Consider the following 21,636-nt stretch of genomic DNA (forward strand, 5'->3'; position numbering starts at 1 on the left):
GAGACATTCCGTCTCCCAGGATGCCCTGTGCCCGCTCACTTCCTGCTGGACTCAGATGTGGCTGCCAGGCCACGGCATCCTGACACAGAGGAATCCCGCCGGCCTCTTCTGAGGACACGGCAACACAAACGGCCGCCCTAGCAACCGGGCCCTGGCGGGGAGGGGGGGGGGGGTTAACTTCAGCAGCTCCCGTGACGGCCGGCTACCCTCTTCTCCTCCTTGCTATTGTCCAGCCAGATTTAGATGTTTCTAATTCTGTGTCCACCCCGGCTATCAGCGGTAGCTTCCGGAAGCCCCCACCCAACAGATCGAAGGACTTCCTGGCGTTTCTCGTGTTCCCAGCGTTGTTACAGTGCGGCTGGCAGCGAAGTGCTGCCCAAACTATTTGTAGGAGGTGTCACTTTCCTGAAAATGGACCAGTATGACTGGAGAACAGGAACAAACTCTTAAGAACACATCAGTTATCCTTCCTGAAGGAACGTTTCATGACCGGCACAGGAGTAAGAACAAGCAGGACGAACCCATCCCATCAAATCCTGTTCTGTTTGAGCGCCGCCTACTGGCTTCTCAACACGATTCTCGAATCCAGTCACTAGGTAACGGCTCTCAATAGTTGCTATGGTCACGCAAGTGCACAGACTCCATGACAGCAAAAGCAACTTATTTCGGGGAGAGACACAGAGAGCTGTGACAGGTCATACACACCGACACCCCCACCAAACACACGGTCTCACCTGGAGGGGGTTATGGGGGTCAGGTCCTTGCCCATCGTCTGGATGACGCGGCGCCCCCACACCCACAGGCCGGCGCAGATGCCCACACCCCCATAAAAGAGCAGCCAGATGGGCGTGACTGCATCCTGCATTACCCCACCTTGCTCGTAGATCATCCACAGCGCCACCAGGGGGCCGATTGCATTACTGCAGCAAAGAGGAACACATTGTGTCAGACTCCCGGCCAAAATATTTACTCTTTAAAAACTCTAAATTTGGCTGAAATGTTTTAAGGGGGCGTGTCTCGATGGGCAGGATACCTGACGTCGTTGCCACCATGGGCAAACGAGCCGAAGCAGGCAGTGAGGATCTGCAAGAAGTGGAAGAGCAGGAAGACCTGAGCCTTGTCCTTCTCCTCCTTGTCCTCCTCAGCCTGGTCCTCCATGCCCAGCGGTGCAGGGGCCTCCATGGAGTCGGCGGCCAGCTTCATCTCGACCCCGCCCTCCTCGGCCTCGATCTCGGCCTCGGCCACGGCATTGCAGTAGCTGGAGTAGCTGTCGTAGCGAACGCGCTTCTTGGAGTAAGAGACGCTGTCACCCACCAGCTTCTCGCTGTCCTCAGGCGCGGCGACCGTCTCGGATCGCAGCAGGGGCTGCACCGGCATGCCGCAGATGGCCGCCGTGTAGCACGTGTAGCTGTTGTTGCGCCGCAGCAGCCGGTAGCTGTTGTCCAGTCCGCTGCCGGGACGCTCGTCTTCCAGCCGGCCCAGGTGGATCTTGTGCAGCAGATCCTTGTAGAGGCCCGAGTCCTTGTGCACCGTGTGGTAGACCTGGCCGTCGCTGCGCATGTGCCCGTCGAAGCTGAAGCTGCCGTTGGAGATGGGCGACTTCAAACAGCCGTTGGTCATGGAGTGAGTGCGGCCTGCGGACAGGAGGCAACAACAGTGCGTTAGCGTGTTACTACCCAGTGGGATTTGATGCCGTACCGTGATGGACTCAACTAGGTCGAGACTCGTTAGAAACACCAAAATTGTTAGAAACACCAGCGAGCACCAGACTCACCATAAACCCTGCCATTGGGCAGCACAGCGCCCCCATTGGCCAGGCTGCTCAGCTCCCCTGCGGACTCGGTCAGGGGTACCACGGCGTCGTCCGTCCCCTTGGCCCCCGGCAGTTCCTTGAAGACGGGAGCCTCCTCTTCCTCTTCCGGGATCTTATCCAAGCTCTCGTCCGATATCCTGGAAAGAGCATGCTCCTTCTTCAGCCGGCCTGCGGCGGAAAGGACAAGCAGTCAGCCATCATCCCCAGAGGTGACAGACTGCAGACGGCCCCCCCCCCCCGCCCCCCCAAGCAGAGACAAAGGGCCAAAGAGGGCGAAGAGGTATATATTAGGCACTCCAGAGAAGAAGGACTAAATTGTTTTTACGTGGAAGGCTGAAACAAATTTCGATCCTGTGCTGACAGGGTGACATAAAAATAAACCACCTTTGACCTCAATCTCACACCATGTGTGGCAGCCCTGAGAAACCGTACCAGCAGACAGTGTGTGTGTGTGTGTGTGTGTGTGTGTGGGGGGGGGGGGGGGGGGGGGGATATGCAGGTTGGCTGTGACGCGTTAGCGACGGTTCAGGTCGGCCAGGAAGATGGGGGCAGACGTAACAGCGAGGGGTATACGGGAACGGCGGTAACCGCATGACGGCAGGACAGCAGAAATAAACAAACACCGCCGTTACTGCCTTTGTAAGCCGCTCTAATAGTTACTGCAATAAGCCACCTGAAACAGCTATTAAATCATCCATTTGCATAAACACATAATTTTCTCTTGAAAATGCTTTTATCCAAAAGTTCCACGATGAGAATGATCTTCCAGGTCAATAGCGGAGATGTACATGCAACCGGTTCAGTTGGAACATTTAATGGTACAACAGCAGTGTCCCATGGAAAGTTGTAACGCCCCCCCATCCTCCCCGATTGGGTGAAACGGCAGCCCTGACGTACCTCAGCCTTTTTGGATTCGCGGACCTGCAGGTGGGGGGGGTGGGGTGCCCCGCCAAAGGCCACAGATCAAAGAGCGAAAGCCCCCGCCATCTCCGCTCTCATCGTAATAATAATAACAGAGTTGCTTAACACTGCCTTGTATCTGGGGCAGCGTAACACACAGCTGTGCCCTTGACCGTTTTTTCCACTTTCCCCGAGCACACAGCAGGTATGAGCCGCGAGGTCCGAGCTCCATAATGGATCAGAGCGGCGGGGAAGGGAGACAAGGCTGAGGCGGGTTGCAAAAACCTACTTGCTATTTTCCTCCTCATCCACGGGCAGACGAAGATCCAGACCAGTGCTGCACAGACCAGAGATCCAGCCAGCGAGATCAGGGCTATGGCCCAGACCGGCAGCATCTCCAGGCCCAGCACTGAGGGCGAAGAGCATGTAAATTAGCAAGCGACTAGAGGCCAAACATTTCTTCTGGCTTTCCAGGAGTGAGCTCCACACTTACAGGGGGCTCCGGTGTACATGATGGAGAAGGTGTTGATACCAATGGTGGAGGCGTAGAAGAGAGGTAGAGCGCGGAGGCCATTGGGGACCGGGTCATCCTGTAAAGCAGAGGGGGGGTGGGGGGGGTTATTCTTCCAACTCCCACGTTCATGTAAACGTTCCAGCCACCATCAGCAAAACGCCAAATTTCACTATCCTGACCACAAACAGGGACACGCCTCTAAGGCTCACTGCCAAAACGGATGCCTGTTTTTCTGGCAACTAAACACTGGAAAAGTGCTGTCTACCCGCTCTCTTCCCGCCGAGACGGCGGCTGACCAACAGGAGGCGCTGGTCAGTTCCTGAGCCACGACCTCGACCAAACCCAAGCAAACTTCGACGGGCATCTCGTGCAGGGACTGCAGAGCCACTGGCCGCCCACAGGAAGCTGAGAGGCCGTGGGATTCGTAACTCGCCCACAGAATGGCCACGAGGTAGCTGCAGGACAGCAGGACAGCAGGACCGCAGGACAGCAGGAAGGCCGGACCGCGCATTCCTGCGCTGGCCTCTGCCTCAATTCTGCCTGAACGAAAACGCCTGTAACCTTCCCAACAGCTGCACAAGGAAAACCACCGACTGACGCGGTTCCTGCATCCGGAACGTTCCTCACCCGTATGCCACCTTGGTCAAAACCATCTGCTAAATAAATAAGTGTGTCACTTATTAACATCACGGAGTGTAAGTAAGTAAGTAAAGATTATTAATTAAGCTCCTTTCACAGACAAACAAACAAAGCGACAAAAAAAAAAAAAAAAACAAACAGCAACAACAAAGATACACCAGTGAAAGTAGACAAGGAGCAAACTCACCTTGCTGAGGATGAAGTACCTGATGAGAAGAAACAGTAATCCAGACATGATTCCAGACAGAAGAGGGGAGATGAACCATGAAGCAACTGAAGAGGGAGAGCAGAGAGTGACCGCAGTATCAAAGCTCCTCTCTCCATCCAGGCCCGAAACAGGAAATAAACTTATCCAAACACAAAGACCAAACACACCTCATGCTGTACAGCTACCTGAAGCTTTCTCAACTAACCAAATCCAACATCCACCATACCCTCAGTCTCTGCACAAACTGCCCCCCCCACTACACACACACACACACACTTCCATGTAATTCATCACACTTATTTCTGCTGTGTCACCCAAAGACATGCATCCCCTACACAAAGCGCACAGTCAAGCCAACCCACACAACTTCATGGTCGTTTTGTGGAATTACACACAAAAAAAAAAAAAAAATCATCATCTGAAACCAGTAATGTAAGAAAAACAGTAATGTGAGCAAAACCGACTCACCGATCTTAACAAGCTGCATCCACTGGACGCCCTGCGTGCCGATGGCTACCATGGAGAAGCCGATGGTGGAGCCCACGATGCAGTGGGTCCCGGAGATGGGCAGTTTCAGGAAGGAGGCAATTAACTGCCACACCGCAGAGCCTGAGGAGTGAGGGAGCAGAGTTACCAGCCGTGGCACAGCTCTGCACTGAGCATCACGCTCGTTTAACCTCTGAAGGGATCAAGCACGTCAACACATATGGAGTCAAAGACCCAAACGAGGAATCGAAAGCTGAAAGGCTTTCCAGAGCATACGAGTACCAGGCACATTCAACATTTTCCAGAATCCAAACTCGCTAACAGGAACAAGAAAGACCTCACACAAAGAGAGTGTTCCAGCTGACCCGTGCAATGTCGATTCATTCGGTTCCCTGCATTGGCAGCCCTCCGTCACCGTCACTGAAGCTGGCCAGTCATGCAGCCCTTTCACTGCTTCAAGCTATGATTCTCAGGTGAGTCGCCCCCAGTCACCTCGCTTCAAAATATTCTATTATGCAAGCCGGTAGACCAATCAATGCCCTTAACATCCCGCCAATCTGTCACTCCCTAATGAACAGGACTCTGAGCCATTGAATTCCCCAAGAAGTGAGGGTGTCCGGATCATTGCCCTAACCTTCTCAGTGTTCAGCAACATCTGAGACAATAATAGCGTCAAGCAATAACAAATGATGAAGTCCAGTTTAGCTACTTCCGACTTTTGGAGCAGACTTTGATTCCGGCAGCATGCTATCCCGAGTGCTTTCTTTACATGCCGTAGAACACATGGCATTTCTTGGGAGGGTTACAGATGACCAGAAGACCAGCATCACCCTCGCTGTGCTTGCTGGCAGCCAGGAAAGAAGCGCCACTCGGTATGCGTGCCGGGGCTGCTTCACAGCAGGCCGAGCCGAGATACCCTGACTGATTGTCACCCTCAACACAAGTAGCATAAGCTTCACTCCCGGACATCATCACTTAATAAAACGGCTCAGACTCGGCCTGTCATGCCAGTCCCACAATCAGAGATATGATTTCCCCACTTATGTTCTCCTGGCCACAACGTTCTGCACCTCCCATGGTGCATTCGGTACCTCCAGGGCCCTATGAAGAGAGGTTACTGGTTTATTGGGTTAACTTGTCAGATTTAAGGTAGTCAGGGCAAAACGTACGTCAACGAATATGAAGTGCATTTAAACTGTGGTACCTTAAATCCGACAAGTTACACTAATAAGCCAGTAACGCTTCGTAGTACAGGCCACAGATGCTGCATTGAACAGTAGCAACCTGTTCCTTGAGACAGGAACTAAGAGAAACCGGACCTTGCAGCATTTTTTTTTTAAGAAGCGTTACTCATCTGCATTGTGCTCTTCCAAGGCTATTTGTTTATTACTTAATTATCCTTTATTTTCTGTTGTTCCTTGTACTGGGTGTGGCGGAACAAGTTTCCAATTCTCTTGTTGCACTTGGTCAACAAAACATCTATAATCATACTAACAGCAGGAAGAAGGACATCACTGATGAAGCATATCAATTTCATTGCATGAGCCCCATTGAGGCCGCCTCAAACCATATCGCAGTCAGTCTCGCAAACCCTTAGCTCATGCAGTGAGGAAACGTCGCTACCTGTAGATCAGGAGTGTTTAGTGTCATGGTCAGGCCATCAGAGCCCAGTGAAGATTCACGTACAGGAAGGTCTCCATATCACACTGGACCTTGGTGATTTAAATGAGGAAGGACGAAAGAGCAGAACTCACCTGCCTAAAAGGATCTATGTCTATGTATGCAGCATAGAGGGGTAATCGGAAAGCATCCATGAGCAAAGTACACCATTCACATCACCTGAGCAAGGCTTTCTACTCAATGTACCAAATATTCAGTGGACATGTCACCCCTGAGAGACACTGCAGCAGAGGCTGCACCTGTTAGCTCAACAAACCAATGGAAAAACCCTCATTTGCATGAAGTACAAAGACCACCAGCTTAGCGACTCACCACATTCAACAGGCACACTTACATATCCATAACAATGGCAATCACACCATTAGCCATGGAGCAGGACGGAGCAAATTTGCGAAAACCAAGTGATTATCTCTACTGATACAGCACCAAAGCACGGGAACCTGGACAATTACCTCCAACCGCAAAAATGAAAGATTATGGAGTACAGATTCCTCTTGTTCTTGTCAAACTCGTAGACAAGGAGAGGCCCCATGTTCGTGTGTCATTAAGGGAATCACGACGAACTCGGTTCAACGAGAAAACCATCAGTATCGACAGTACAGTTGAGAGCAGGAATTTGCAAGCACTGCCCTATGGACGCCGAAGTCATAGCGCAAGCATCCTTCCATCGCCATTTCACATTCATCACACGGCAGCTATCTTAGCATCCGCTACCGACCACATGTTGTCGTGGAGACCAGAGGGAGGGCTACTCACCCACCATTGCGCTGACCTCCCCAGCCATGAGGACGGGCACCGAGTCATTGTAGAGGTTTACGTCAATGATGCCCTTCCGGATGGTCTCTCCAACTTTGGCCCCCAATAGCACGGAGCCCAGCGTCTCGAAGATGGAAGCTAGGATGCAGGCCTGCCGCAAGGTGACCACGCCCGAGCCCACGGCCGTGCCGAAGGAGTTCGCCACGTCGTTGGCGCCCACCGAGAAGGCCAGGATGAAGGCGATGATGAAGCCCAACACCACCATCCACAGGTACGACTCCAGATCCATCTTGACTTCTTGAGTCAGAATTCAAAAGAACCCAAAAAAAAAGAGGTGGGGAAAACAAAAATCCCAACAGCAGGAGGGGACGACTGAGCGGGGCAGCCGCTGGTCCTGCGAGAAGGGGCCTCAGGCCGGACGCCAGAAAAGTTCTCCGGGAAAAGCAGGCTGCTAACTGAGCGATTCCTCGTCAGTCCGTAGGGTGTAAATTGGAGTCAACTGGAGACAGCATTCCATAGTTGTGCTCGGGGCTCAGCGCTGAGGTTCCTTACCTGTTGGAAAGGCGGAAGGGAGACAGACAAGTGCTGCAGTCACACACTTTGGAAATAAACCAGCAGCAGAGAGCAAAACAAGACACGCAGGACCATTAAGCACAACTGTCAGCGTGTAACCCGAGCCACCCCCCCCCCCCCCCCCCCGGAGATGATCTCTATTGCCCCGAACAGGAGGTGACACTCAGCTTTAACGGTACGGTGGGACGCACGGCTGCAGAGAGGCCCCTGTGCAGGAAGGAGACAGGTGCAGCACAGGCAGCTCCACGGGGCAGAATCTTGCTGCTCCCAACACCAGCACAAAGACAAAAACCAGGTCATGTGACCTTCAGATTTCCGGAGAATGCCAGAATGCAAGAACGGATTCGAAAAGAAACACCGTTACTATGAACGAAAAATGTTGGCAGGTTCAGGATCAAACTCCTTCTACCAATGTGTCCACCGCAACCCCCCTTGCCTTCCACCCAACTACTGGGAACTGAAATCAGGGCCCAAAGGCTGGATGTCTTTCATATGAAAGCCCAGGTCTGCCTGCCTCCGCTAAGCCTATTATTCAAAAGACCTTGAGTGTAAACAGCTAAAATCCAGACTAATACATTCCGTGAACAGCGAAGAAAGGAAGTGTCGAGGTTTCTTGTCACGATGCAGTAACCACTCATGCGGAGGCCATGGGAGGAGCAGGGCCCAGCTGAAAGCCCAAACCCCCCCCCCAAAGCTCAGCCCCCCCCCCCCGTTTCAGACAGATAAACCCGCAGGGAGCCGACGCAACTGCTGGAGATAAGGAGGCAGCGAACGGTCAATTGAAGCACGGCAACGTGGAGCAGAATAGCCACACGTTGGAGGCTGATGTGGCTGGACTGTGGCCCCCCAGGGACAGACACAGACCCATCAGCACCAGGCTTTCAATCTCTCACAGAATTCCAGCAGCCCAGGTTTCGGCACGAACGAACAAACACACACACACACACACACACACACACACACACACACACACACACACACAGGTGGAGTCTGGCTCGACCTTACACTGAACGCACGTCAGTGCTCGATGGCAAATCACCGGACCCATCATCCACCCACAACCTTTAACCACAGACTGCAGCTTTAGTCAGCTTAAAGAAATACCAGTTCTCAAATTTAATTTAGAAAATATTTAAAACCATTTAGTCTTTCTTCACCCCATGCTGTTTTTATTCTTTTATTTTTTGGACGGGCAAAGTAATTAAGTGTGTTGAGGTATTTACCCCACCCTGCCAGTAAGTGAAACTTGCTTAGACGTGTCTGTACCCCAAGTTGCCCCCCCTTTCTGAGAGCACCTGATGATCTTAAGCAAGCTGTATTATCATTCCTGTGATGGTGGGGGCCAGGGGGGTCAACAGGGAACACCATCTGAAACCCCCCCCCCCCCCACCTTCCTCTGAGCTCCCCCCACTCACCAAGTCAGGTGACTGCTCTTAGGAGGAAGGCAGATGTTGCGAGAGGAGTGGCAGAAAGTCAAGCATCTACTCTGAAAGCTGGTCTGTGATCGCTCTCCTTCCCCTGGTAACAGATCTTAAGACAAGCTCACAAAACATCCACCCCATGGAGTGACACGACGTGACACGCAAACGAGGGGCTTTGGGGGGAGGGGTTCCAGATGCTGGCTGCACCCCCGTGACCTAGAAGTCCATGCGGATGACCGCCAGCAAGGGAGAGTGCTCTTCTGATTGGCTGAGGCAGGTGGAGGACGAAAAGTGCAGGAAGTGAGACGGCTCATGTGACCTTGGTGGAATTTTACGTCAGGTTCCCCACTTTCAGTCCTACAATTTCCTATGATTAATGTGGACAGCAGGGGTGGGGAGGGGGGTGACTCCTCAAGGAGGTCTACAATGAAGGGCTCCCTAGATCAGGAAAGGGAGGCATCAGGCTTCCCAAGGAAGCAGGAACAGTCTGCAGAGGGATGGGATCCACAGTTCGGAATTCCGGCTCTGAAGCACTGATCCCAGCTTCAGTGCGAGGGAACATCAGGAAAATTCTGCATCCGCTTTGCATATCAGATTCATTGCTAATGTGCGATAATACTCAATTATAGAGAGACATGCATAGAAAGACAAAAACGACCAAAGACCCACAGAGCTACATGTCGTAAAACACAGAGAGACACACGTGTTTGAGGTACTGTCCAGGGACTAAGCAAGGGCTCTGTATGCAAAGCCTATGGGGTTAAATTCTGGGGATGGGGGGGGCAGATAGATGGATAGGTAGACAGGCAGACACGTGCATGTGCGCGCGCACACACACACACACACACACACACACACACACACACACACACACACACACACACACACACACACACACACACACAAAAACTGCAGCGCGGTCAAACAGAGAGCAAACTCGTCACACGTGAAAATTTTATCAAGAGTCATGCACAACCGGTGCTGCGTGCGGACAGGAAGACAAATTACCTGCTGGATGACTCTTCAGAGCAAGAGTGGGAAAGGAAGGAGGAGGAGGAGAGGTGCGAAAAAAAAAAAAGAGAGAGATCCTCTCCACTCACCTTCGGACAGGCAGCCCTGCAGCTTGTGCTCCTCGGACTGGAGGGGATAGAGAGAGAGAGAGAGAACGAGAGGAGAGGCAGAGAGACCAGAGACAGAGACTGGCTACAGCGTGATACTGAGAGACACAGAGAAAAGCACAGCCTGAAGGAGGGATAGAGGTGGTGAAAGAGAGAGGGATAGAGAGAGAGAGAGCGACAGAGAGAGGAAGGGGGGAGTGAGTCAGAGGCTGGAGAAGCAGCAGGTCACGCAGCTTCACGCAGGCAAGAGCGGCTCTCGCTCCTCACGGCATCACAGCGCTAGTGGAGTCTAGACGGCCTCTTAAAAGGAGGCAGCCGCATGTGGGAGGGACGGCCCCACATCAATGCTAGGCCGACCAATCACAAACGAGGGGGATGTGGCCAGCAGACACCCCTGCCAATTAGGCTCACAAGAGATGGGGAGACGGGACCGGTAGGCCAATCGTGCACTTGGAATGGGGGTGGGGGGTGTCTGAGACTCCACAGGCAGGCGCGCAGTCAGACCAAGGGCATGCAGCAGTGTTTATGTGGAGAATGATGCACTGGTGAGTCACAGTGTGTTCGTTGCATGCTTCTGAACGCAGTTATGCAGCTCTGGGGCAAAGGCAATTGCCTGGGGCAAGGTGTCAACGATTCACACACTCTGGTATGTACGCTTCTCTTTCTCTCTCACACACACACACACACAAACATGACAGTATCCCCACGCCTAATGATCAGGAGTGAGAAGCATCACAATGGCCTCTTTGAGTCAAGAAGCTCTTCCTACTGTAGTGACATCACGCGTCCGTTCCCCACCGGACAGAAGGCGGCCGCTGACACGGGGAACCTCCGAGGCTCGGGGCCTCCCACGGAAAACAAGGCGGACCCCGAGGGAACAAAGGGTTTCCTGTCAGCGCATGGACACATTTTGGTGGAGACACGATTCCGCTACGTCTGTCAAAACACTGAGGTCATGAGGGCGTCGCAGAGGGGATGAAAAACATAACTACTGTAAACAGTCACATGACTCATTCAGGGGTTAGAGAACACTGGCACCGAGGACATCTGCCAGCAAAGGCCTGGCAGCACACACATGTACACACACATGTACACACACATGCAAACGCTCAGCACAGCTCAAGGGAAGGGGGATAGAGGCCAGTTAGAACTATCTTGGTCTCCATCGGTGCAGCTCAGCGATCATCCCCCTCTGTGGCACTGGCACCCGACCGGTGCAGCTCAGCGATCATCCCCCTCTGTGGCACTGGCACCCGACCGGTGCAGCTCAGCGATCATCCCTCTCTGTGGCACTGGCACCCCATTGGTGCAGCTCAGTGATCATCAACTTTCCTTCACTTCGGTATGATGTTTCTTTGCAGCACTGACACCACATCAGTGCAGTTCTGATTATCACTGTCTGATTATCACTGACATGCCTTCCCTGGAGCTTTTTTGTATTGGTGTTTTATTCAGGGCAAGAGAGATAATATCCCACCCTCCCCAACTCAGGCCTCTCCCTTCCACTCAATACCCACATTTTCAGTAAATTTTCCACAGAAAATGACCTAGAGCCACTGATCCCAGAAGGAGGAGAGACCTCAAACGGCACAGCTGGCATCCAGCCCTCCGACCTGCCGCACACATGGGGTCTCGTTGGCCCCCCCGCATGACCATGTGTACATCGTCCATGTGTCCAAGATGCGTGTCTCGGCAGAGTCCATCTCCAGAACTGCCCTGTGATGTTTTCCCATGTGTGGCCGATGCTTCCAGGGTCCAGACGGCCTCTACAGGCACCTCTTCCCATCGGTGTAAACGGTCGTTTTATCTCCACATTACATTACAGTTTGTCACACAGTGGCTCATTGTGCTGTTATTGACGGATCCCATGGGAGTTTTGTCCCCTATTATCATGACAAGTGCGTAAATACACAGTCACCCCTGAGCAGGGCTGCTCCTCTGTCACACAAACAGTGATTACACAGGACAAGGACAGCTCACAGGCAGCGAAGCTCGCACAAAATAGGCCGGGAGAGAACAATGTGAGATTCAGGGGCATGCAGGCATGTGCGGAGCTCAAAAGTCCACAACAGGTCAGGGACCCATTAGATGGAACCTGCCGTATTTGAGTCTTGTCCGATTGGCTGGCTTATTCATTTGCTTCTTGGCATTTAAATAGAAAAATGATTGACTGGCTCGTTAAACCACTCAATGCTTGAAAAGAGAAATAAGCTACATTCACGCCTGATTGGCTGGCTTGTTAGGCCACCCCTTGGTATTTGAACAAAGAGCAATAAAGCTACTCTCACCTGATTGGCTGGCTCGTTAATCCTCTCCTCAATGTTCAAACAGGGCAATAAGACATGCTCTCACTTGACTGGCTAGTTTGTTAAACCAGTCCTTGATGCGACAAGCTGCACTCTCTCCTGATAGGCTGGCTCATCAATCCTCACCTTGGTGTTTGAACAGACAAATACTATGCTCTCACCTGATTGGCTGGCTCGTTAAACCTCTCCATTTCTTTCAAATAAAGAATATTAGCCGGCTCGCCTCTTGTTTCTGTGGGTCTTTGAATACACTATTGGTATGAGCTTATGCCTGAAACCTATTGGTCACGGGAAAAACAAGATGCCACTTGCAAAACATCTTCAACGGTGCAGACAGCACAGACTAAAGGCTTAAATAAATCAGCAAAAGCTTCCAACACACAATTATACAACCCAGACTAGCCAGACGTAATCATGCTCCCCAGGTATAAACAAGAGACCAGCATAAATAAACCAAATTAACCCAGCCCACCAATCACAACCCGCGGTTTCCAACCACACACAAGGTACCCCGGCCCCTGACCAATCAGGACCCTGCATTTGGGGAGACTTTCTCATCCACTTGTGGGTTTCTTCAGCTTCACTCTGCTGAAACCACAATCTCACTGGTGCCCATTTATCGAAAAGACAAAGAGTATAAATTAGCTGCCCTCCTACGATGCATTTGAGGACGACTCAGGTGTCAGGGCAGCATGGGAAACCCAAGGGTAGCTTCCAGACTTCGAAAGTCCCACCCCTACATCTGTGCTTGGGGCTCTACCAGCTGGGAGAGAGACCATGGTTTAAGATTACAGTCTATTTTTGAGGCTTCCACAGATTTCCTCAATATGCACCTCGGAACCCGGTGCCACCGGCGAAAAGCTCCTCGCATTTAACCCCTTCCCTGCTCCAGATGCCCACAGCCAGTAACATCATGCTGTAAAAGGTAAACTGCACGTTAAACGATTCGCCAAGTTGGGCAAGCGTTTGCTAGTCCCGGCCGTTTCTCATTCCTTCCACTGCGTCGTCATTGCGGACAAATCGAATCCCACCAAGACAGAATACCGAAAAACCGAAAAAACAAAAAAAAAAATCAAGAAAACGGGAGAATGGTTCAGCAAAGATTGGGATTAGCTAGTGTGTCTCTAGCATGCGTCCATCGAACACAGGACCCCCAACACAGATACGGTCTCAAAAGACAAGGATATCAGCACTCTGCCATGGTATCTCAGCATGACATTTGAAATCTCTTGATGAAATGATTGGAGAGTCATCTTCTTGGTATTTAGCATGTAGCCTTATGCTAATGCAGCGTAACGCTATCCTGTCATACCGCTTTGCAGCCTACCCCTACCGACGGCTCTAACCTTAACCCTGCTCCCACTAACCTAACCTGCCCTTCCATTCAATCCAGGCTATTTTTATATAGTGCCCTTCCTGGAGCAGCAGAGTCTCTCGAGAGCAGTGTCAGGGTGCCGTAAAGAAGTCTGGCCTCCGCGCGGTACGGCACGCGGCTTCGGCGTGCCCGCTGCCCACGTCTCTCTGACTAACGCCGCAGTTATGCAGCCGCGTAACAAAAGGTCTGTTCTGGGGGATTCTCCATTATGCTCTGCAGTTCTCAGTACTTGACGCATGTTGTCATCTCTGGATGTTCTGGGGTACACATCAGTTTTAATGAGGCTGTAAGAATATCGTTTTCTTTTTTAAGGAGGGAACATTAGGGACTGAAAGCGTAGCATCCCGGAGGGGGGGGGGGGGGGGGTCGCCATGTTCCTTCCTCTCTCTAGGAAGCCCCCAGTGTGCCTCAGCGTCCCGACTGCCAGCGTCCGCATACTGTCTCCGTCATGGAAACGTGCACATGCATGTATTACCATGCAAGATGGGCAGGCGTGTGTCTGCAGACCAAAAGGTGCCACTTTCCTGCCCCAAAAGGTCAGTAAGACACAGAAGACGGCAGGACAACCCATAAGAGCCCCATACGAATCAGCCCTCACCTGCTGTCCGGTACTCGGTGTCTCCGGTCCCCCGGTGTAGGATTTCTGTTACTTCCCCCCCCACCAGCGGTGGTCTCACGTTGCGTGTGGAGAGGCGCACTGCCGGACGGCCCGCAGTTCCAGCGCTTTCTGATCCCCTAAGCGGCTCCGTCCCGCTCTATCAGCACCTAATCCGCCCCTGCCCTCAGCTATTCAGTGCTGTGGCACATGATACAGCCAGTGGCATCATGGGATGCCCCCGATTAGTACAGGCCACAGGGAGGAGGGGCGCGAGCGCACAAGTGCACACACGCGGGGGCGCTCACTGGGGTGGAATGCCCGGAAGTCTTGGGGGGTGGGGTCGCTTCCCGCTCCAAACACTGATCCAGTGTGGAACAGATAACCACACACACACACACACACACACACACACGTAGGGTATACCTATCCTTATGGAGCGCACACACACATACACACCACCAATGCAATGTCGAATTCCCAAACTCATCCCAAAGAAAACTGAGATCGGGACTCAAGGGGAAAAGAAAGAGTTGGGAGTGATTTGTGTTGTGGGAACATTCAGTCCTAACATATATGGAAAACACAGACAAATTCACACCGATGTGGCCTCACACACACACACACACACACACACACACACACACACACACACACACACACACACACACACACACACACACACACACACACACACACACACACACACACACACACACACACACACACACACACACACACACACACACACACACGATATTACAGCCATACTGGGACATTCTCAGCGACCTGGGGAAGAATACAGGGGTAAACATACAGAGTGGGCTGTGAACCGGCCCTGAAGGGGGGAGACCATCTTATACACAGAGCAGTCTCTGCGGGGGGGGCTCAAATAAAGGATATAAATAGCCAGCAAAGGCCTGGTCAGACAGGCACAGACCGGCCAAACTGCCAGAGTCCAGAGCCGCCCTACCCAACACCCACCCGGACCCTAGTCTTTTTGTTGGGGGGGGGGGTGACTTAGAAAAGGCAGTGGCGGAGGCACCAAAAGCCAAGGCGTGTGGGGGGGGGGGGGGGTTAAGTGGGAGACCTTTCGTTCCTCAGGAGTCGGTCCTGGGGTCTGGTTACAGCTGCAGCACGGAACCAAACCTCCAGCAGCCCCCCCCCTCCCAATCCCTGCCTTTCCACAGCAGTTTACCAATGATCAGTGGGCGGCGCCGATGGGGGCGGGGCTAGGGGATCAGCCAGCTGTTATGGAGCAAACTACACTAAAGCAAACGGACATGATGTCTGAATCATAAAAATAGTTCTGAGTCGCGTTGAAGGTGCCCATTGGCGTGAAGCACTGCCCAGTCAGCCTCAAAATACAGAACCATGTTCATTTATCCTAACACTTTATTACTAATAAAGTGGGGGGGGGGGGAGGGCGAAGTGGGAAAACACCCCCTTCGGAAGAAGGGTCCTGGGTTTTGTTTTCAGGAAAGTCATCACTGATGTGACTGAACATCGTGTACCAGCTGCAGAGGGAAGCTGAGATCAGACAAGGGTGATGCCAAGCCGGATCCTGGGACAAACAGCCAATGGTGGGGAGGGTGGCACACCGGAGGGGGGTGGGGGGTGGCTGAGGCCTAGAGTGCGACGACTCTGCTCACTCAGCACCCCTGCATCCGTCAGCTGCGCCGCGATCCTTACCAGTTAGCAGTACGAGTGTGACGCTGAGCCGAAGGTGGGGGGCACGCAGGGTTTGACAATTAGGCGAGAAAAACTGAGGTGGGAGGTAATGACGAGGGGGGGGGGGGGGCGGTTTCAGCCCCCGCCCAGTCCCTTCTGGATTATTCTTTAATAAAAAACAAATACGCTTAATACCAATAAAGACTATACAGGAGTGACAGGTATGTCCCGATCTCCAGAACGAGTGTGACCTGCATATCAAAACAAGGGATTTTTATAAATGTTAATTACGCAAACTTAGCTGGGGTCTGATGGGCAGGGTCCTCTAAAAACAAAGTGGGCGGGGCGAAATAAGAAATTGGTAAAAATACATTTCTAAATTATAGAGAAAAAAATACATTTGTGCCTGGGTGACAAAGGAGGGGCTACAGAGTTCTATACACAGACACTTTCAGAAAGTAATATGACTAACATGACATTTTATACCACGATTATAGTGACAAGATGTATCACTATGCTATATACTGAAAAGCACAAGCGGTCACTGACAGTCAGACTGATTGCTGTACCTGCGGATCTGCATCTCTCACACTGTCTAACTCTGGGTGATGCCGGACGGTACTTAATGTGAGTTTGTCAAAGCACGGTAATCGGGCATGGTATTAATGATAATTACAATTCTAAATGGTGATACCAACCATCAGGGATTTTACCGTGGTTTGCCATAAAACCTGTAACCCCTCCATCCCTAGGAACTTTACTCACTTACAGTGCAGTAAATAAATAAACTGCCATCGATCCATGTCTCAAACACTTACCCTCCACTGGCTCACATGGGGGCCTAGAGTCAGGCAGCACTGGGGTACGCACAGCCTGCCCGAGACGCAAGACCATGGCAGAGCAAGTAAATATGCACAGTCCTACCCTACAGGCAATTGAGAGACATAGATTAGTCTGTGGATTACTGATGGAAGCAGGAGGACCTGGAGGAAACCCCTAAAATAAAGAGAGATCAGAGGCGGGATTCGATCCTCTAACTCAGGAGGTGCGAGGTAACTGTTCCGCCCACCGAATCACCTCCAATTAAATAGAGAGATAAATAACAGTTTCAAAACAATCTGTTTGCTTACAGCTTCCTTAGATGGGATAAAATAATGGCAGACTTTCTGGGCATTTCACACAACCTCATGAACCCAGCCAACCATGCACAAAAGCATCATTACAAGTTCATCTTGTTCTGCTCCTGACCCTCGGCTAGCATGCGGAGGGAAGGGCTTTGAGAAGCGTCCTGTGCCGGCTTCGGGGGGGGGGGGGGGGGTGTTCCAGCGGTAGCTCACGCGGCAAAGCATGCCCGCATACTTCAAGCGAAGTCCGGAAATTGTCAGCGAAAACAACCTTGTTCAGTCTGTGTCACGCCAAAACGCAAGAGGGAGACGCAGGAGATTTGCGATGCAGAAGATCCATACAAAGCGCGCAAATAAACTTATTGTTGCAAGCATGCGAGTCAAGGAGATGGAGCTTGTTCTAAACCACTATTGGCTGAATATGAGCCGTAGCACAGAAAGTTAAATAACACTCACAGTTACAGCTGTCAGGAAACTATTTAATGCTGTGAATTAATGTGTATTTAAAGATACTCTCTGTGTGGTGCAAAGCATGGTAGTAATCGCGTAATTAGTCCTGCTGACCAACCCTGGGGCGTTACATTTACATCAGCCAATCCTGGCCAGTGGGTGGTACTAAACCCCCCCGGGCAGCCTGTACAGGTGGTGGGCCGAAAAGGTGATCACCGTGGAGATTACGTATCATACGACGGATTCTGTCCATTTCATATGAAGTATACAGCCGCATTAACCCCACCTATACAGTGGCCCCAAGATGAAATGCTGCCCCGTGATAGACAGAGCCGACATCGATTCCTTATTCAAACCCGAAACCGTGACATGCTGCCATGCATGCCCCCCCCCCAAGTCTGCACACCCCCTCTTTCCTCACTTATCAACGGCGTCGATTCGTGAAGCTTTATGGTGCTAAAATTAGCCATCAAAGCCCAGTTCTGAGTCTATCTGGTGACTTGGGGCTCTGGATTGGACTGTCACCGTGACAACGTTACAAGAAAAACATAAATAAACCTAGGCATAAATCAGAAGCATTGAACATGCAAGTACATTAAACACTGCAGGACACGGCAAGCGGAGGCAGAGAGGGGCCGAGGGCAGGGCACGGCAAGCGGAGGCAGAGAGGGGCCGAGGGCAGGGCACGGCAGAGCGGAGGCAGAGAGGGACCGAGGGCAGGGCACGGCAAGCGCGGAGGCAGAGAGGGACCGAGGGCAGGGCACGGCAAGCGCGGAGGCAGAGAGGGACCGAGGGCAGGGCACGGCAAGCGGAGGCAGAGAGGGACCGAGGGCAGGGCACGGCAAGCGCGGAGGCAAAGAGGGACCGAGGGCAGGGCACGGCAAGCGCGGAGGCAGAGAGGGACCGAGGGCAGGGCACGGCAAGCGGAGGCAGAGAGGGACCGAGGGCAGGGCACGGCAAGCGCGGAGGCAGAGAGGGACCGAGGGCAGGGCACGGCAAGCGCGGAGGCAGAGAGGGACCGAGGGCAGGGCACGGCAGAGCGCGGAGGCAGAGAGGGACCGAGGGCAGGGCACGGCAGAGCGCGGAGGCAGAGAGGGTCCGAGGGCAGGGCACGGCAGAGCAGAGACAGAGAGGGACCGAGGGCAGGGCACGGCAAGCGGAGGCAGAGAGGGACCGAGGGCAGGGCACGGCAGAGCGGAGGCAGAGAGGGACCGAGAGCAGGATACAAATCTTTGGTTCAAATCTCGTGGTCAGTGGAGTGATTTCACCACTGGGATCTTGATTCCCAATTGCACTAGGGACTGTAATGCCCACCCTGTGACAGTAGGGCTATAAAGGCATCCCCCCAAAACCCAGAATATTTCTTCAGCATCCAGGTGCCTCGTTTTCCCAGAAAGCCTCTGGATTCCCAGGACAGCCGTTCGGCTGTTGCCCGGTTCCCAAGAAGCGGCCGAGCCGGAGGTTAAGCATGGGATTACCACAGCGTGACCTTCACTGACCACACAGGGCGGAAGGACAAGGGTAACGAGGGGAGATCACTGCATGCTGCTGGATGGGGTCAGATTAAGGCACCTGATCTTGACAACCCCCCCCAACTCCAGAGTGGCATCACCGGCCCCCGTAAGGGATGCAGCTTTTATAGTCAGTGTCAGGGGAAGAAAAGCAGAAAACACACCAACACCCCCCCCACACACACACCGGCAGGATCGTATATCTGAGGTTGCTGCTTTGCTGTTTTCCCCCCCGACAACAGCTGGGGCCAGTGCCAGTGGGGAAGAGTTGGGGGGGGTCGGGGGGGGTCTGGAAATAGCCCTGTCACATGGAGCGTGTCTCTGTACCCGCCAAGCCTTACATGGGGGCCGATGTTGCCAAATGCCATCGGCCAGCACACCAAACCCCCCCCCCAACATCCCAGAAGCGGGGGGTGAACACGCATGAAAAAGGCCGTGACGAAACCTCACACCTGTAACAACAGGGCCCGTCGTTTCTCCCGGGGAGATTTTGCAATTGTAGCACATGTTTCTTTAAAAAACATCCCACCAAAAAAACAAAAAACAAAATGAGTCTTTTTCCACACTCACCCCATCAGCCCCCCCCCCAGTGTGAGGGTTTAGGCTCCGTCACGCCCGTTCCGCCCGTGGACCATCACACACTGCGCCATCTGTCATGACACTACCCCCCCACCCCACATGTTCCCCTAGCCTGCAGCCGGACCTCTATGCCTCTGGTGGAAAGAATTCCTTGGCAGCCACGTGTCCGCAACAGACACAGTTCTGACCCCCTCTATGGGCTGAGGATGTGCTGGCATCCTAGCAACAGAGCCATTTTTCCATCCACCCCCCCACCCGCTTGTCTAACACCATACCCCAGACTCGAGGAGCATCTGCACACTGAACCGGTTGAGGAGCTGATCTGCGAGGTCAGGAGTTCAGATCCAAATGATGAATCAGGACAACATCCCTAAGAGGCCCAGCCCGACTCCATCATTGAGATGGGGGGGGCTCTATAACATCCACCTGCCATCCTCACCACCCCCTCCTTACCAAATAAACGACACTCATAGCGGTGTGTCCCTCCCACCACCTCAAGAAACTCGCTTCCCCCCCCCAAGGTCCTTCTCAGAGGTGATCCCAGGACACTTAAGGCCTGACCGACACCACCTGCTGGCCAAAATAAGTAGGACAACCAGCAGCTAAAAATCTTGCCAGAAAGGAGGCTAATGCTTATCCATGGGGGGGCTCACCACGGCATACCCTGGGGAGAGACTGCGGAGTCTCAGGTACCGACGAGCAGCGGTTTCAGTTCATCGCTAATGAGTAGTCAGGAGGCTCCACGAAATCGTAATCCACACGAAATCGTAACTCTGGTTCAAATCACAGCTCCTCGGCGGAGCAGCGAATGTCCTTCTCCGTGGTCATGTGCCTGCAGAAACTCAAATAACAGGCCAATTGTATTTCTCCGAGCGTGTTAGTGACCCACTGTGAGATTACCAGAGATCTCCTGTTCTCCGTGTCCCTTCCAGCACACCCCCAGCCCCCCAACACAGACACCCAAACACCTACTGAGAACTCAACCCACCTGCGGCAGCGACCAGCTGGCCGCGAAATCTGCCCCCGTGATCAAAATGTCTACCTTCCAGGTAAGGAAGATGGTTCCTCCTGTGACCTTCGGGGCGGGGGATCATTACAGTGTGTAACTGGGATCTCTTAGCGGAGGAAACAGACACATCTGAACATGGTTAAATGTCACGGTTACGCATAACGGGCCGCGACCGCGTAACAATTACGTAATACGATAATTACAGCGTTTTCCCCCACAGTCCAAAGACATGCCGAGGCTAATTGGAGTTCCTAAATTGCCTGTAGGTGTGCATGTGTGAGTGAATTGTGTGTAAGTGTGCCCTGTGATGGGCTGGCCCCCCATCCTGGGTTGTTCCCTGCCTTGTGCCCATTGCTTCCGGGATAGGCTCTGGATGGATGGATGGAGAACTATAGCCACATGTGACTGTGCGATTGTTATACAACGCAATGACCATAAATGCTGGCGATAATGTAATAATTACAAAGGCGTGGGGGTCCACCAGGGGCCGGGGTCACTTCTGAAGTTCTCTGCGAAGCCACGCCTCCCGCCAGCGCACCCGCAGCGCACCCCCAGCAAAACAATATCACATACTGTCCTCTGGGAGAAAAACAGCCTTTTCAAAACAGTTCCTAGAATCACAAACCTGTCTTTGTCCCTTTGGGGGAAACAACCCGCTGGTTTTTCCACTTTATCGTATTATTAGCTTTTATTTTTTAGTTTTTTCCGCCTTTGACCCACAAAGGAGCTGCGAACATGTGACATCGGGGACAGTCCAGACCTACTGGGTTATTAAAAACAATCAGCCTGGGCTAATGTCCATCATCCAAGTCTGCTCCGATCCCCCCCCCCCACAAACTCACAAACAGCCCCTCCCACCCTCTCTCTGTCTGTCACAATGATTCTCGTCAGTGCAGCCAAATCATCGT

The 21,636-nt window shown here is 52.6% G+C and overlaps 1 protein-coding gene across 4 annotated transcripts in view; it reads right to left on the reverse strand.

The window, feature by feature from the left end:
• Window positions 1–21,636, reverse strand: part of slc20a2 (solute carrier family 20 member 2) — a 33,094-nt gene that overhangs the window by 7,973 nt on the left and 3,485 nt on the right. The window contains exons 1-9 of one of the 4 annotated variants that reach the window (XM_048979968.1): window positions 14,388–14,637; window positions 6,997–7,548; window positions 4,543–4,683; window positions 4,054–4,139; window positions 3,207–3,303; window positions 3,003–3,122; window positions 1,775–1,981; window positions 1,034–1,634; window positions 735–920 (exon numbers count right to left, since the gene is read on the reverse strand). In XM_048979968.1, coding sequence (XP_048835925.1) covers window positions 735–920; window positions 1,034–1,634; window positions 1,775–1,981; window positions 3,003–3,122; window positions 3,207–3,303; window positions 4,054–4,139; window positions 4,543–4,683; window positions 6,997–7,285 — 1,727 coding nt within the window. In that variant the 5' untranslated portion in view covers window positions 7,286–7,548; window positions 14,388–14,637. Of the gene's footprint in view, window positions 1–730; window positions 921–1,033; window positions 1,635–1,774; window positions 1,982–3,002; window positions 3,123–3,206; window positions 3,304–4,053; window positions 4,140–4,542; window positions 4,684–6,996; window positions 7,549–10,090; window positions 10,394–14,387; window positions 14,638–21,636 lie in introns of those variants that run through there. The other 3 variants (XM_048979979.1, XM_048979957.1, XM_048979988.1) reach the window with 3 other exon arrangements.

The sequence above is a fragment of the Brienomyrus brachyistius genome, chromosome 2 (assembly GCF_023856365.1).
Source record: "Brienomyrus brachyistius isolate T26 chromosome 2, BBRACH_0.4, whole genome shotgun sequence".
NCBI lineage: Eukaryota > Metazoa > Chordata > Actinopteri > Osteoglossiformes > Mormyridae > Brienomyrus > Brienomyrus brachyistius.